Below are 18068 nucleotides of genomic sequence, written 5' to 3' on the forward strand. Positions count from 1 at the left end.
CAATTCAGACAAGGACATATTGGATAGCTGGCCCATAAGCTGTAATAAAAAAAAAAATCCATGTTTAAGGATAAGTGAAAATATCTGTGCCTTGAAACTGGAAAGTCTAAAATTACGTATTTTCTGTCACTTACGGGCAATTCTCCTTTCCTACCTAATTGCAATGGTGCTTTGTCCAAACAGCCGTTTCCACTGTGGGAAAGTGTTTATTAAATTTGAAGCACACAGAGATTGTTTGGACTCGGAGAAAAAAAAAAAATCAAAATTATAGTCCAATTTTCTGAAACTGAAGCTGGCAGATACACGAGGAACTTCAAAGCTGCGTTCCGTTGCTTCATAGCTACGTTATCACAAAAAAATACTCCTGCGGTTTCTGCCCTTTCTAACCCGAGTTAAAACTGAAGCTTGACTTTTCACACATTTCTAAGTATTTTGCAATGTGAATAAGCACCTCTGACCTCAGGGCACCTATTTGATCTGAACCAGGAGCCTCCTCATCTGTGACCGTTGTACCTCAACAGACAACTGCCTTCCACCAGAATTAAACACTTACTTACTTACCTTTTGGGGAAAAATGTGCAAAGTATGCCATCAGCACCTCAGCCAGCCATCCTACTAATCTGACCCCCTCGTTCTCAGAAACAGAATTCTCAGATTCCTGTTTTCAGAATCTGAAACAAGGAAAAAGATTCTGAGTCCATTCGCAATTACAATAGCAAGCATACATATAGTACTTGCATTTTGAAAGTATTTTCTGCATATTGATTAATTTATTAATTACATTTACTAATCATTTATAAACTAATCCTTTCCCCCCCAGTATGCTGGCGTTCTGCTATTTAAAAGGAAAAAAATGATACATTTTGCCAAGTGAGTCAAAAATAAATTTGTTCTTCAAGTTTGCAATATGTTTTGGCTGCAGCAGTGTGTAAAAGCACATTTGGTTCCCGAGTCATATGATGAAGGACTAGCTTTCATAACAAGGAACCCGTCTGTGCTACTTGCATCAACAGCTTTTTCCTCTCTTATTAAGTAGGAGGAATATGAATTGAGAGCAACCCAAATATGGTTGCCACCTGTTGTTTTTGGCATTAAATCTTGAGAACTGATGCATCCAAGTGTTGTAGTTGTGAAAAAAATACAATCTTTCCATTCATGAGAAATTGCCACTGTTAACAGTGGCTTAAGTCACATTGCGCGTTGTTCACACATTCCCTTGTTGGACTGCTTGCTGCCTTAGGTCAACTAACACCAGCACTGTCATCAGTATTTAGGAAACTTGTCACTCAACCTTAACTGTGGTTTCTGCTATCTCAGCTCTCAAGCAACTACTTCTCCTACATAGACATTTTGCTTAGTGACCCATCTGTCCTTCCCGACCTAAGTTCAAAGTTGAGTAATTTTTTGAGTGACGGACTTCTAACTATTTTACAATTTGGAAAAGAACCCAATCCAACAGGAGCTTCATATTACCTGTATCATACCCGCCCTGGTCTGTGACCCCCGCACATCTCAAAGAGCCCCATTACAAAAATAAAGAGGAATATCTTGCTTTTTGATGTTGTCAGTGATGAGGATCCTCAGACTTTCTCTCATCCCTGTGTTTCTAAATTGGTCAGTCATCCAAAGCAGGCACTGAAAGATGCCAACGAGCGGCAAGAAGCTGCTGCCATCCCGCTCACCAACTTTCAGACACCATGGAAGTAACTTACTTTCTCCAAGAAGCATCATCTGTGATTACTAGCTGCAAGTCTTTAGACTCACAAGGGCATTTTCATTGCAAGGAGCTGCTCTGTCCCCTCAGGATGGGGACAGGAGGAGAGCCTGTAATTACAGCCTGCTGCGAAAGCGTTTACTGCCCTGCCCATGGGAAACTGAGTTGCTCTAAAGATTTTGGGTAGTAGCAGTTCCTTGTCTGGCATAAACAGTGAAGAGCAGTAATTACAGCTGCTCATCTCCCCTCCTGCCCCTAGGAACTCAACTGCAGTTATTACTTTCTTGAGAAACAATGAGCAAGATGGCAGTAGGATTAGTCAGTCTAACCAATTTTCTGAAGTGTGTGAATGTGATTTAAATCGCTAGTTTTAAGTCAAAGAAACAGAAGCACTCATTTTAAAAACAACATATCTATGCTGGTTTGTAGCTAGAAAATCTCATCTGGAGACATGTGACCTCCTTATTTAAAAAAAAAAATATGAGAAACACTGCTCTATTTAAATATAGAGAAAATTTTCATGAGCCAGAAAACTACAACTTAGAAGCACACCTATTGCAGAAACTTCTATTTTACAGAGAATTTATCTGTTTGGAGGATGAGGGCAAGAGTGATTACAGCATCTGAATGAAGTGACGAGGAACTTAAGCTTCCTGTATAGTATGAGACAAAAATGGGTTCTTCTAAAGCATGATTCAGAGTAACTAATTTTAGGTCCCCAAAGTAAGGCTGTCTAAATACTCTATTACATGTTTCAAGTTGGATGGGGAGGCGGGTTCAGTATCACCTAAAGCACATACACTGAACACTGATATTGTTCCGTTTCTACAATGCCTGTTCAGATACACATGTTCTAATAGAAGTGGAATATTTATCAGCTTAGCCTATATTGTTTGGGAAAGGAACAGAAATAAAAGGCACTTGTGAAGGGGTTAAAGTGTTCATATGGGCACCTGTATAATTTGTAAAACTTTACTACACAGACAAGGCTGACCGAATATGTGCAACATTGCTATCCTTCCTTTACGTTCTTGGTGGTTCTGTTTATGAGAGTTCAGGCAGTTAAATCCATTCTCAATTATACCAGTTCACAAGACATTAGTTGGCCTCCTCTCTTTCCCAGCTAAAGTTAGTGGGTTACTGTTCTTACAAGGATGGACAGTCACTGTTTGTACAAAACCAGGACCAAAATCCTCCTTGGATTAATAATTAATCCTCCTTGGATTTCCTGCTTGGAAATAAATTAATTTATAGCAAAATTGGTTTTCCCTCTCCACTCCCTGGATTTGTTCTCTTCAGGTGTCTTATCACCTAAGATTTGGAAAGCAAAATTGTCTCAAATCCACACAAGAGAATCTGGCTTTGACAGTCTGTTTCCTCCACATCTCTGAAACTCCTGAAGATATCCCGGGAAACTATTGTGCCTGCAGGAAGAAAAAGTAATAGACTTGAGCCTCATTATAGGAGCTTACTGCCGATTTCTTTCCAAATTACTCATAGCTATTTGAAATAAATAATAATTCCTTGGATATAAAAGAAATGCAGCCAACTTCAGGGAAAGAGACATTACTTTTTCCACACCACCCCCCTTGAGGCACTGAGATGGATTTTTCTGTCTCACTGTCTTGCCAAACAGAAACCAGCTCCAGAGGAGCATGTGATGACAGTGAACTCGCAAAGGTCAAGTCTAGGGATTCTGCTGTTCTAGGAAATGAAGGCAACGCAGTCCCTTGGCAGCCTGCAGTCACTTGCATAGAAACTGCTCATTATGGACTTGGCAGTTTCATACAGCTGCTCTGTGTTTGCCAAAGCAGAACTGTGGCAGACCTTACCCCAAGTGCTTGAGTAGCTGATGGTATTTTTTTTCAGTGGTAAATGCATCTGTTGCATCTTCATCTGCAGTTCTCTGTTCTCTGGTTTGTCTATTCATTTCTTTCATTTCAGTTCCCTTCCAATTCTTAGGTTAGCAAAATGGCAACTATATATAACTTTTCTGGGCAGGATTTATCTTTCAAAATAGGAACAAATTGTGAAATACCAACTTGTGTGATAGTATCCTACTTCACAAATAGTCCCGTTGACCTCAGTGGGGTATCACACGCAGCAGCGTGCTTCTTTGCATTAGAAGATTATGAATATTTTCTTTTAGAAAAGCCTTCAAAGCCCATTTGGATATCACTGATGGATGGAAACTGTGAACAGGTGCTCTACATCCTAAAATATCTGTAGTCTCTCCGCATTTGAATTAGGCATTAGCTGAAAATGTAAGGTCTTCCATGTTGTTCCAGTTAGGAGAAGAAATTGGCAATGTCTATTTAAAAAAAGAAGAAAAAAGTGTAAGGTCTGTTTTCCCAACCCAGGATAAATCAAATAGCAGCCAAAAACCTTTGTTTAGGTTTTCAACCTTGTTTCAAGCAGCATTCAGCACAAATAATTATTGTGTTTATCACAGCCATAGCTCAAGTGGTTGTTCAGGCTTTAACTCTGTGGGTGGATTGTGTGTTCACTGTTTCGATGTGTGGATCAGAAATATTTAAATATTTATGAATTCTGGAAGAGAGACAAGCTCACTTAAATATTCCCTTAAGCAACCAATCCTTTCTCTCCTGTTCAAGAATTATTTATACTTCGCTTCTGGCTGCATGGTTTTACGCATTGAATCTGCACGGAGACTTTTGGGCACATTTCTAAAGCAGCAGCTTCGCTCACGGGGTGTTACAGAGACATCCAGCAGATTAACAAACCTTTGAGAGGATCACGTGAAACAAGCTCAGAGCTATCTAGCATTCATTTGGTCTAACGTGGCAAGTTGTTTATGCTTATGTCCTAGTAACACAGGGATAATAAGTATAATTGTGTCAGGGGCATGATTACGGCAATGCAGGTCCCGCTGACTAAAACTGGGATTCACGGAACTGTAAATTGGTGGGTTTTATTATGGTGTCAGGTGCCCTGTTAAGAAGAGTTCAAGGTGAAACAGTGACTGTAAATTAACACTTCGTAATAACCTTGGAAATGTAACTGTCAAAAAGGCCATTTAGGATAGAAGGAATGTTCTAATTAAGGAACACAACAGGACTCAGAGAAACCCCAGGGAGAGGGAAAAGTCGCTTTTGCCACATTTGTACATTGTAACTTAAAGGCTAAGCCCAGTGGAAAACTGAGCCATATTTAGTATAAAGCCAGAAGCTGCCCTTCTGCTGGGCAAAGTACCAAGAACCGGGTGAAAGACCTAAGGAAGCTTAAAAAATACTCAAGTGAGAAAGAGAATCTGTCTTGAACAAAAAGAGCAGAAAAGATAGCTTGTAGTCTCAAGAGAGCTCTGCAGGACAATACAGTGGGCGTTAACTGTTATTTCCTCAGACAGATAGTGGTACCACTATCTACAACCCCCATGTGTTTTCTTTTTCAGTAACATTGCAATGGATGAATGCAGAATCTGATTCGTGCTTTCTTGGCTTTGCCAAATGCATGCTCAAATCCTATAACCATGCTATGAATTAATCTGACTGATGAGACATGTTTGGAAAAATGGTTGTCCTTGGAGATTCCAGCCCTCTTTGCCTGGGAAAGATGGAGTAAGGGATTGCTCATCAGCATCTGGAATGGTATCAGCAGGAGGCCTGACAGGCTCTGAAATTAGAAGAAACTGGGTCAGAGTCACTCTGGTTATCCCCAGCAAATGAACGTCTCTGAAAAGCAGGGCATTTTGAAATGGGAAATTGGGAGGAAAGGGAATTTGGGGTGGCGTCAGGGGTACCAGAGGTGTTACCACATAGGGATCACTTTCAGATCCCAACAGAGCATACAATGGCTTGATGTGCTTTAGCTGCTGAGAACAACACCTCCGCATCGCATCAGCTGCAGCGCTTACGCCGTAGGCTACGAGAACGGCCATACCAGCCAAGACCATCAGCCCTGTGTACCTAATGCTATCGTGCCTCTGCTCAAAACGTGGGATAGCATCCCCCAGCTCTCCCGGGGCTTTTCAGGGAGTGGTTGGTACCATCAGGGTTGCTTTGTTCCGTATCTCCTTCTGGTTTCCTCATTTTGATTTTTTTAAATTCAGATATTCACCTCTTCTCTCATCAGATTCCCGGGCTCTGTGCCTTTTTCTCTCTCCAGCCCATGCAAACCTGTCTTTTTTCCAGGAAAGCTTTCAGTTTCTTTAAGACTGACCTCAGTCTTTGCTCAGTCTGTCTTTGCTGCGGAAACATGCAAGAACAGTTTCCTGCGACAAGACTAAAACTAAGAACTAAAGACTAAGAACTGGGTGTGCATACAATTTTACTTCCCCTCTGTATACTCTCCATTTTCTTCAGTTCACAGACAGACATCCTGAGTCACAGGCTATTTCGTTGTGTTTAATAGTGCTAAATTGGTTTTTCATCCCCTCATTCATCTGCTTTTTAAGCTCATTATGTTTTGGCATCAATGTTCTGCAGCTGCAGTTTCTGATTCATGCACAGTGTGAAAAGTTGGTCCTTTTGGTTTGTCATAAACTTGTTACCCAGTAATTTTGTTTGATGCCCACGAGTTCTCATACCTGAGAAATAACGAGGCCTATTCACCATTTATGATTATACAGACCTATGTGGTATCCCCTGGACAGACCAATATTCTTCTGTCTCAAGAAGACACAGGAGAATATTAGTCTGTTTAGTCTTTCTTCGTATGCAGCTGTTCCAGGCTTCAGATCATCCTTACTGATTTCGTCTGTTGCCTTTTCTGTTGTTTTTGAGGTGAGGAATGGCTAGAACAGGATATTTCGTCAAGCCAGGGTTTGCACAGTGTCCTGAGGGTATTTTCTGCTTTGCTCTCTGTTACTTTAACATTCTTTTCCCAAGGCCTTTTCTTGACAGCCACTGAGCATTAAATAATTCTCATAAAACTGTTCACAGTAACTCCAGAATCTCTTTTCTGAGTGATAAACGGCTCATTGAGAAACCACTGCTGTGTTTGCATAGTTTGGTGTGCTTTTGCTCTGCGCTTAGTGTTTAATAACACTGAATTTAGTCTGACTTTTTAATGCCCAGTCATTTAGTGTAATGAGATACTTCTGTAGTTCTTCGTGGTGGCACTTGCTTTTGCTGCCCAGAGTAATAGAGTATAGGATTTTGTCAAAAGCTTTTTAAAAATCCAGGAGCACTCTATCAACCAGATCACCCCTTTCCACATAACCACTGATTTCTCAAAAGCATTCAAGTTGATTCGAAACATGAATGCTTGCTATAAAAATCATGCTGATTCCTCCCATTTTATCAGAACTACTGATGTTTTTACTAGGTTGGATGGTGAAGATGGCATCAAGGGAGTACAAGAACGGATGGAAGTTTGGGTCCGACAGCAGCAACCTTTTTATCTATGCATAAACCCTGTTTAGTTAGGACAAAAGAAAGGGCACACACGGCCCTGATGTAGAGGTGCGTTTCAGTACCTTTGGCACGCACTAGGTCTTGCCTGCTGCCTCTAGATAGTGCAGTATGTGTTTCTAGAGCTTCATCCCACCTTTCAGAGGCAAGAGAGTGTCTTCCTTCATCCAGATGCTGATTTTAATTTGTCACAAGTTAAAGTCTTTGAAACATACTCCCCTGGTTTGATTGGAGTTGGCCAGCAGATTCAAACTTGGAGAAAGACATGGGAGGCTGACAGGCAGATGGACACAGTGAGTACATAAACATTGCTTCTTCGGGAAAGAATTGTTATTCTTATCAGCTTACTCTTACCAGTACAAGGTCCTGTATCAGGGAACTATGAATAGAGAACAGAAGGACCATCTGAAACCATCTGAGAGTTTTCCTGTGTTGCAATATAGACAGTATCTATGGACTTACTGCCTTTCATGCTTTCTCTCCTTTTATCTTAGCAAGAGGAGCATATCAACATGTTTTCATTGTTATTACTAATTTACCATTTATTTTTCTAGCAGAAATAATAACTCAATGTACCATTTTAAGGAGGCAATGTTATGGGAACTTAAAATAAATGTTTGGAACAGACTATTCACTTTTCCCGAGAAGGTCTGAATTAAAATGACAATATGACAATATTTATTGCTAAATCTAAGAAGCTATTCCGACCCCCCACTCCATCAATGCCAGTTGCTTGGCCATCACTGGTTCTCACATACCCCTGTAATAATAGCAGATAGCTCATTTTATCTATTTCAACACCAATTGTAACTTAAGCTTTTGAAGTTATCCAGTTCCAAGAATTGAAGCGGTAATCAATTCAGTGAGACTTGACTGAAATACCTGATGACACAGGCTGCACTAATACATTTCAAGATTCCGAAATACTAATTAGGGTTTCTCTTTGTTGCTTTTAAGAAGAAATAGTGGGCTAATGCAGTTAATGAGAATGAATCAAATAGTTTCACAGAACTGCAAAATGTAATAGCTGTCAACCCACCTCCATTATAAACCATTCCTTTACCAACCCACACTCTTTTGTGCTTTCTTAGATCTTTTATAGGGCCCTAAATCCTCCACAAAACCTGACATCATTGTTCTAGTGTCTGTGGGAAGAGTGATGCTTAAATTTCCTGTATTTCAATGGGAATAAAGAACTAACTGCCTTAAATGACCGCATCTCCTCCTCCTCAGCGTGTTGCGTAAGAAGAGAAAAATATAACCACCAGCAGCATCTCAGTCAATGTTTTCCTCAAATTTTAATGTGTTTCCTGTGAATGGATATTTCATAAATCAAACGTCGGATAAATCTCCTTCTGTTTTCCTACCAAACCATGTGACTAAGACTTCTAACATGCTCCTTCTAAATGTAAGAGGATGGTCTGGGCCCCCCTTCTTCACCAAGCCCCAATCCTTTCACACTTTCTCTCTTTCCCTTTGGAGCTCACTGATGTCTCCAGTAAAACCTCAGGAAGCATGACATTTCAAATCATTAAATAATAATCCAGGTAAAATAGAGATCACAAAGACAACGCCAAAAGAGCAGCTCGCTAAGTTGAAGAATTTTAACATTCTGTTTGCATGCAGAATAAACTTTTTCCTGAATAACATTGCTGTTACATGTTTGTTAGTTTAGGATCTAATCTAATTTGCATAAAACTCCTAGGTCTTGGATTCACACAATTAAAATATTATTATGGTTAAAATGTTCCTTTGTTCACAAATGCTTATAAAGTCACGTTATACTTATCTTCTGTAATGAAACTATACCCAGTGGATTTAAATCCTTGCAGGCATTACAGTAGGTGGGTTTGTGTTTAGATTTAATCATCAAGCCAAGACTTACTTGATCCATCACACCAGCGTAGGACTGACAGACTTAACCCCAAATTGCACCCTCTGATTCTTATGCTTTAGAACTCAATAGCAGAACTTTATCAGTCACATTTTTGTTGGAGATGGATTTTTTTTGCTATAGGATACATCAGTTCATGTTTTATTTACCAACACTTTATGACTTAATAGAATTTTGCAATGATGATGCAAGTCTTCAGGGCTGATTTCCTCGTACTAAGCATTTATTTTCACCTAGTGGTTTAGTTCCTTATTATGTTTTCAGATTAAAATTTTTACTACCACTAACTAGAACTGATTTACCTGAAGATTCTTTCTTTTTATATGTCAGTGAAAATATTTTTTAAAGCTTAATTTAGACTGAAAAATCTGAACTTTATTTTCATGTGGTTTTGTTGGTAGAGGTTTAGTGGTTTATTGCCTTAGATCTTTATGTGCAGGAGTGTCAACCAAACTAAGGACTTTGACATGGCAATGATAAAAAAAAATGTTGAGAAGCAGACAGAGGTTTAGTTTCATCAAATATTCATATCTATATATGATGTCAAACAAAATTATCAAACTGTGAATGGGACCACAAGCAAAAGAACTTTGGGGATTACTGCTTTACCTTAAAAAAATAAAAGCTAATTTCAGAGAAAAACACAGTTGATTGATAGGTCTTCATGCCCTAGACAGAATCAGGATGTAGTAAATTAGGGCTTTAACAAAGCAAAGTCTTCCATGCAGTTTGCTGTACAAGAACATGGTTCTTCTACATGTAGGCCCTCAGACTAACTGTTTGAAAAATCACAAAGTAACACGCAATCTACACAATATAGCCTAGCCACAGTAAAATAATGGGTTCACAATTTTGTATCTGTCACCATGTAACTTCTGTTACTTTATGTAAGCAGTCCACGATTTTAGAGCATGAGAGGGACAAATTTAGGTCCCATCCACACAAAGTTTGGCCGCAGTCCTGTAATGTGATCTGTGTAGGCATGACCCTTCCTCTGCACAACACTCCACTTGCTTAAGTGGGCCTCTGCACAGGTGTGTGGGTCCTCCCACACGGATCAGATTGCTGGATTTGGATCTCGCATTATAAATGGATCAGGAGACCAATGTTGTAATCAGGTCACCTGCCTGTGCCATGGGTATACTGTAGATTCATCTATAACGTACTTAATCAGTCAACCACCACGGAAATATTTTAGCAATTGTTATTTTTGTCCATACATTACTACTTCAACAGTCTTTCATTTTTATTTTTCCAGAAGGGTAATCAAATCCTCTTTCAAAACGGAATGCAGTACTTCCTTCAACCATTCTGTTAAATTCTTTTTCTTTAGGATACACAGTAATAATTGCAATATAAACATCCAGGTAGATCATCCTCAAAGATTTCATGGAATTTGTATGCTTGAATTTCAAGTTTTGCAGTTTTACAGTACAAAGTAATTTTTTGTTTATGACGCAGCTAGAGAAAACAGTTTCCTTCTATGTTGTTCTATTTCAACATGCGACTTCATTTTTGCCAAACACTACTTTGGTTTTTGGCTTTTTAGTTTATATCCAGATGCTCCAGATGCAAAATTAAGACCCTGAGGAAGCTTGTACGACTTTGAAGTAAAGCCTGTAAAGCTGAAAATCCTACTAATTTTTATTCAGAAATGAAGTAGTGAGAGTGAACGCAATTTAGGACATGAAAATGTGATAAAGGAACAAGGAAAAGAGGAAGGCCACTGAAGAAAGGAGGAAGTTTATCATTTTACTTGAAAAAGTAAAAACAAAGGAAGGGCAGGGCATTATTTTAAAGGATAGAAGAGAGAGACTGATATACATTGCATTTGACAGAAAACAAGCAAAAAAAAAAGAAACTAGAAAGGACAAACTAAACTTGCATAGCTTCTAACCTTCTTCCTGGGTATTCAGTGCTCCTTAGGTAACAGCAATGACCAGGCAACAAGAGCAGTAGCTTCTTTTATCTAGGGGCTTCGGTATCTTTTGGGAAACCACTCATCAAAATCAGCAGGAAATCAGTTTGCAAGTGAGTCAGGTTTAGAGTTTGGTTCAGATAAACAGTGATGAAAGAGAGTTGCACAGATATTAAAAATCCTAAAGAAAATGTATAGCTAAAGACATCAGCCAGCAAGCTGATGGCTGAGAGAGAGGGGTGAACTCCAAAGAAAAGTCAGGAATGTTAATAGTTTGTAGATGGTGCAAGAAACTCTACAAAAAGGTAGCAGGAGAGCAGAAATGCAATCATGGACAGGTCTGAGGAGGAGCCACATTAAATTAAAATGGTGCAGAAAAATAGCAGCATAGTTACAAGTTGAAGGATGAATTAAGACAGCAAGGTGGGAGGTTATATGCCTGATGGGACATCTGTGTGAACACCAAAGATAGTAATTTTAAGAGTGGGCAACATCAAGTAGATACGGTGGTGTGAGGTGACAGCCACATAGAGAGAAAGCAGGAGTAGTGGGTATTGAAAGAATAAAAAGGTTTTAATGGTTTTCCAACTCTTCTGTGCCAGAGATGAACAAACAGCATAAATAATGAAGCTACAACTTTCTGAATAACTTTAACAACCACAACAAAAGCTTAATAAATAAGAGATTCTTTTATCAAAAACTTTTTCTTGATATTGATAGTGGTCAGTGTCAAGGGCACCAATAGGTCTAATTGTCCTGACCAGCCTCACCTGCGACCCAACCACACCCCTTGGAGCTCCATTTAAGCTCACGCCTGAGCACATCTACTTCCCCTAAGTCCCAGGCAGACTTCAGTCCTGCTTCGTGGATGCACCTTGCCTCTATGCTGTAGCTGTGTTTCTACTCCAGTCTTCTGCTGCTCCTGGATAGACCCTGCTGCTCCCCCTGGCCCTGCCTGCCCTGCTCAGGTACTGTGGGACTGTGTTGCTTAAGTGCCAGGGTCACCCTCAGCTCCTTGCACAGCCACACTTGTGCTCTTCTCTGATGTTTGGCTGCAATGGCACCATTGCAGGTTTTTGGTGTTTTACAATAATGATATTTTTTTACTATATCCTTTCTTTATCATATGATTAAAAACAGGATGAACTTTACTGCACTTAAAATAAGTACTAGGAGGAATTTTTAAAGGCTTAATGCTCAGAGTAGAGACAGATGACCTAATGGTAAAACTAGACCTATCTGCAACGGAGTTTTCGCCAATTGCAAAAAGCTTGCCAAGTAAAGCATCTTTCAGAAGAAAGAAGCCCTTCTGTACAAGCTTAAGTTGCAGTAATTGTTTTTCCTAGATGACACTGTGCTGGGAGTGAAAGTCAATCTGTGCAATTGAGAGAAATGAGAACACAAAACAGTGTCTTCTGAAAGAGGCAGAGGAATAAAAGCTGGCTAGCACGTACTTGAATTAACAAGGATATGTAGTGGTCAGAAAAGAAAAGTGAAATTAATATGGTGAAGTAGGAGATGAATCTCAAAAGCAACTGCTGTGAGCATAGCAAAGGCCTGAGCAAACTGACACCATAATGGTCATCACTGGAATTCACCGCAGCCTAGAATTTCTCACTCAGATATTAATTATGACTGTTGCTGCTTTGTTTTAGTAATAAAAAAGGTTACCCTTATTTGCTGAGTAGCAAACTGAATCCAAGATGTGGTAATAGCTAAGCTGGCAACAGCATGAAAGATGCTGTATTTTATCTCCAGATGATCTCCAGATGTTACGGCATTACATTTTCTATTCATCCTCAAGGTCTATAATTTGTTTGTTGCTGGAGATGTTCATAATCATTTGCATTCGTCTGCCATCTAATCAAGGAATATATCTTATGCCTTAACACTTGTAGGTGTTCAGCTTTTTTTACAATTGGCTGTAGCTTTAGGAGGTGTAACCAAGACGTGCAACCTTTTCCTTAGGCCATCATCACCACCCTAGAGTAAATGGCTGAAAGGGGGGGGGGGGAAATTCAGAACTTTATTGACTTCATACAGCCTGTCTACACTTCCTGATAGTGTATGCTAAAGCTCTTTAGTTAATTAGGGTATTGGAATACTGTTTGATTACTGATGTTGATTGTTTGGACTGCAAAATATTAGGTGTTTCATGGTATCATCTTCTGGAGTTCTTCAGGCTCTGCATGCTATCTCTGCTACTTCTCATGAAATAATGAGAAACTTGGACTCATCTAGGGAAAGAGTGGCAAGATATTCTTATGGCAAAATTAAAAAAAAAAAAACAAACTTAAACTGACTTTTCTGAAAAAAGACAACAGCAGTTGGAAGACAGGAGATGAGAGTATCTCTGAACCAGGAAGCTCTCAAGGACAGTGACAGGAATGGATTCCCATCCTGAGAAAAAGCCAGTGCAGGTATGAGGAGACCCAACTGAGTGACATCAAGAAAACTCACCTGAAAGGCCAAAGATTCTCTTGATAAAACACAGGTTGCCATTGCCAATACTGGAATGTGCTGATAGCAAAATGTAATCAGTACCAGAATAAGCTCTGGTTTTGAGCCTTGCGTTACAATGCTTTATATTGTAAATAGGCTGCTATTGTAAATTTATTTTTTACCTGCCTTGTTCTTCACTGCTGATAGATGGCAGCAAATGATAAAGACTTCCAGTCCATGCTGTATTCTGTTCCTCTTTCTGTAGAATCCTCCTTTTTAAACAAAATGGTGCTGATTCCACACTAGCAAAATGTATGACCCCTGTAAAAGGCAAGAGTTTGATTTAATGTTATACAGTTAAAGCAAATGATGAAGCTTTGTCCATTGTGGTCCTATTCCCTGTGATACTGGAAGTTTTCTGATTCTATGTGGATATTTTTATTCTGCACAGAATTGAATGGTTGCTTCTCTAGTTACTTGATGTGCCTCAGAAAAGCAATTTTTTTTTTCTAGTTCTTGATCTATTTTTAACTTCCCTCTAGTCTTGAGATCCAAACATGTAAACGACTCCGGTTATGCTGCGTTACTGCTAGGACATGAAGTGGTGTGTGGGAGGGAATTCCCTAATGGAAAGAGCAAATAAAATTATTTTGATTTTTATTGTAAAGTCACAGTTAACCTGCCTTTACCTCTTGGTGATTAAAGTAGGGCTGAGTTCATCTTCTAAGGTTGCTTAAATATTGTTTCTAGTGAAGAATTCTGCCTGAATACACTTAGATATTTTTTTTTTTTAGAAAAAGCAAATGGAGGGGGAGTTAAACTGTGAGCAGACATGGAAAATCTTTGTGGTGTTCAGTTGGAGACTCAACCTACTAAACAACCAGTTTCTGGCCTGTGTTTTTGCATACGTAGCATCTACATAAAAGAAATCACATGCAAAGACTTCTGGAAAGGTTTGCTTATGAAAACATGAGTACTAATATGTATCACTGAAGGTTTGGTGAATAGTTTGCATGAGGTGAGCTTTCTATCTGCAAGGCTGGCTGCTCCAGCTGAGTCGTCCAGCCCCTTGCTGGCTTTGGCATTTGCCTCAGCACAGTGATTGAAGAGGGAAGAGAAACGAGCTTTTAAAACTAAGTAAAAGCTTAGGTAATGTGGAGATATGAGAAAAGTCAGTCACACAGCCTTGCCAGGGTAAATTTGGGGTTTTTTTATGTTTTAGCTCTCAACTACTTACACCTTTACACCTACTTTCCACCTTATCCATGTTATCAGTCAAAATTACCTCAGTTCAGCCATGTATGGCAAATACTTCTTTTTGTTTCAATGATTCTTGTAAACCCCTGAAAAAGGCTAATGCTGGTTACCTGTCACGGGATGCTCGAGGCGGGAAACCCGGCTGGGTGTATATGCCTACCGCACCGGCCCTGAAAGAGGAGACAGTCTCGTTCAGACCTTCGTTCTCCCACCGTGTTTCTGGCCTCAGTTATGAGGCGACAGCACCTTCACGAGGGCTCGGCGAGTACCTCACGACACGCCCTAGGCCGCAGCTGCCGCAGCGCGCTTGTTTTCCTGATGCGGCGGCGCAGGGCCGAGCTGTGGGGCCGCGTCCCTCACGGAGGGAGAGGCGATCCCGAGCGGCGGCTGCTCCCGCCCCGGTCAGGACCCGGTTCGGGGCGTCCGCCCCCCGCCACCCCGGAGCGGCTGTGCGTGAGGCGGCCGCTTAGGCGGGAAGCTTGAGCCTCGCGCGCTTCCGTCCGGGCGCCGCTCGGCCGCGGCCCGCAGAGCAGCGCACGACGCGACAGCGGCTCTCCCTTCGCCGACGCGGTCGCCATGTCTGCCCTGGCGAAGGCCTCCGGCGCGCTGAAGTCGGTGGATTACGAAGTGTTTGGGCGAGTGCAAGGTAAAGACGGGCTCGGGAAAGGGGCGGGGGGCGAGGGGCGCGGCGGTTGTGGCGGGCCGCGCATGCGCGCGAGGCCAAGTGAGGCGACGGCGCCTGAGGCGACGGCGTCGTGTGGGGGCGCGGGAGCGGCCGCCGCCTCCTCCCCAAAGGGAAGGGGAGGAAAAAAAAACGTTGTAAATATGGCCACGGTAAGGCCCGCCCGGCTCCCTGGGGAGCACAGCCTCTTCTGTCAAAAGCACTTTCCGTTAGCCGCGTTTATACTCGCGTCAGCACGGTTATGTGGGAATGCTGCCCCCCCCCCCGCCCCGGGTTGGCGGCAAAACTTTGAAGAGAAAATTAAGGCAAAGGCAATTCTCATACTGCGGCATCTTCATTAGAGAAAGCTACGTGCGCTAATTGCGTTAACGAAAATAATTTTTTTTGTCCAAGGGAAGGTTTAAGGCCAGCTTGTTCACAAGTTCTGTGGAATTTGTCCAATGTTAAAATTTCATAACTGCTCTCTGAAATTTCTGTAAGAAAAGACCACAGATCACTTGTATGCAGTTTACTCTAACTTTATATTAAGTGAAATTCCTAGAAGTGATATGCTTTCCAATTATTTTAATGTCTTTTTCTTTCTTTTCTAGGTGTTTGTTTCAGGATGGTAAGGCAATGTCTGATTTACCAGTTCTACTTTACAGTATAGTATTTCCAGTGCTAAAAATACGGCAGCAGGTCTGTAGAGTGTAAACATATCCAACTGCTGTTTTGAGTTCTAGGTTAGATGGCTAAGTATTGCAAGTGGATTTAAAAGGAAAAAAAATGTTTTATATTACTGTTGTATTAAAATGGATTTTTAAAAGCTTACTAATGTGTTGCTTGTTTGTATAGTACCTAAAGATTGTTTGGATTACTTGTGATAAAACAGCCCCAAGAGCATTATAACATGTTAACCTTTACAAAGGTTAGATCTGAAGATCTTGGTATTAGCATCTGAAACAATGTGTTCCAGTTTAATTTTTTTTAATGGCAACTAGAGTACCAGTATTTAAAGAAGCTTATTGTGTTTCTTTGTAACAATGTGCTAGAAACATGCGATCTGTGGCTAATATCCCAGCCAAATGTCTCCACCAGCTCTGAACATGCAGCAGGTAGTTTTGCATTTTACAGAAACCCAAGAAACAAGAGGACACTTCAAATAAGAACAGTTTTTTGGCTGAAATTAGTGGGCCATGCTTAGTATTAGACTTAAGGGTTTTTTTATCCATAGTTTATATGTATTGTGAAATAGTGCAAAATTGAAATGGATAGAGGATTACAATACAGTATGTCTTGAATTTAATTATTTTATCAAGTGGTAAGTCTATGTCCATGCAATATGTGATGGGCAGGTGCAAGCTTGCCCTGCCTTGTTTTGAGCTGACCTGGAGCCATGCAAATGTGCACCACAGTGCCAGTCCTGAACTAATAACCAGTATTGAGAAACAGGTTGTCAGCTGCGTTCCTGTGCTTTTGGACAAGTTTGCATGGAGAAGCTGCTCATAATCAACTTGAAAAATGCTCTTCATAGTTAGCAACACCTTTTCATTGCCTAGATTACCCCAAAATTTTTGTCTGTTGGAATATAGTCATGTTGAGCTGAAGTTTGGCTGTTGGCATTAGAATAAGTGTCTAAAGAGGCTGGTAGTGCAGTGTGCACTTTTAGTGTCTGTGTACTGGTTTGGGTATTACTGCACATACTCTAAAACGTTTGTTGGCTATTTCTCATCAAAATGTATTGAAAACTCTCAGATCTTATTGTTAGAGCCATTGGTCTCTTGTTGTTCTGTAATACAAGATAAAAACATGGGCCATGTAGTCTTATACATCTTTACTAAACACACAAGAAGCGAAAACAGAGGAGGCACTTTTAATGTAAATAAATTTGCTATTAATGAAGTACGGTGTATTGGCTAATAGTGTGTTTATTGTCCTACATGGAACAAAAATTTAATGGATTTCTGCAAAACAGGCTTCTGTTCTCTACCGCTTCAGCGTTCAGAGAAAAATTATGAAAACCATGCATATATTTCATATGTACATAAAAGGCAGAAAATAAAGTTTAAAAAAAACCCCAACCACCTCAAACAGGGTACTTGAAAGTTCCTGATTTCATCACAAGAAGTGAATAGCTGGGAAACCATAATTTGTTGTGGTATTGCAAAAATATTAGAAAAACAGTATAATGAGATTATGACCTTTGCTGCTATTATTTAGTAGTAATGCAGCAGCTGGGGGTAGAATTTAAGGGGTGAAAGGCAGGTGGAAAGGATTTAAGATGAAACTGGAAAAAAGGAACTATGATGCTTGTACATGTAGCAAATTTAATGAGTTTAGACACTGTGATTGTTGAAGAGGCAAATGAGCAGTGATAGGAGGAGCTATAGGAAGGAATACAGTAGGCACAAGGGAGTGGTGTGGGATTAGTGGAGTCCTTTGTGGTCAAAATTGTGTTAAAAGTTCCTGAAATAAGGGGAGCAAGTCTTTGGCCTCCCTGTGAATGGAAAAAAGCCTCACACCATCAGAAGGCTTCTATGCATGTACATATGATAAAGCAAAGAGGAAGATGACTTATGAGCAGTGTAATGTCTCAGTGGGAGCCATCATATGTATGGGTTTTTTGAAGAAAAGTATTAAAAGCTGTGGAAATGGAAGTGGGAATTAATTCATGCATTTATCATGTAGATGTTAAATCTCCTTCTTCAAAAGTTGGCTGCTTCTGCTGCAACTTCAGAGCTGACAGGAATACCTTAATGCCCAAGCATGAGCATCATCTCTGGATTTTTTTTTTTTAAGTGTAGGTCTTA

At 40.4% G+C, this 18068-nt stretch overlaps 1 protein-coding gene and 1 long non-coding RNA gene across 3 annotated transcripts in view; one reads left to right on the forward strand and one right to left on the reverse strand.

Annotated features, from left to right (window-relative positions):
- Positions 1-382: 382 nt before the first annotated feature.
- Positions 383-14994, reverse strand: LOC148053061 (uncharacterized). 2 transcript variants are annotated; one of them, XR_015708936.1, is made up of 4 exons: positions 14867-14994; positions 14708-14767; positions 13523-13661; positions 383-671 (listed from the first exon to the last, which is right to left on the reverse strand). It is a non-coding gene; the product is annotated as an uncharacterized LOC148053061 (long non-coding RNA). The 2 variants fall into 2 exon arrangements; XR_015708935.1 differs by lacking the exon at positions 14867-14994 and having other exon boundaries at positions 14708-14822.
- Positions 14945-18068, forward strand: part of ACYP2 (acylphosphatase 2) — a 45509-nt gene continuing 42385 nt past the window's right edge. The window contains exons 1-2 of the mRNA XM_087777298.1: positions 14945-15243; positions 15870-15886. Coding sequence (XP_087633424.1) covers positions 15174-15243; positions 15870-15886 — 87 coding nt within the window. The 5' untranslated portion in view covers positions 14945-15173. The remainder of the gene's footprint in view (positions 15244-15869; positions 15887-18068) is intronic.

The sequence above is a fragment of the Nipponia nippon genome, unplaced genomic scaffold (genome assembly GCF_047370975.1).
Source record: "Nipponia nippon isolate SJK-2023a ecotype South Korea unplaced genomic scaffold, ASM4737097v1 scaffold_4, whole genome shotgun sequence".
NCBI lineage: Eukaryota > Metazoa > Chordata > Aves > Pelecaniformes > Threskiornithidae > Nipponia > Nipponia nippon.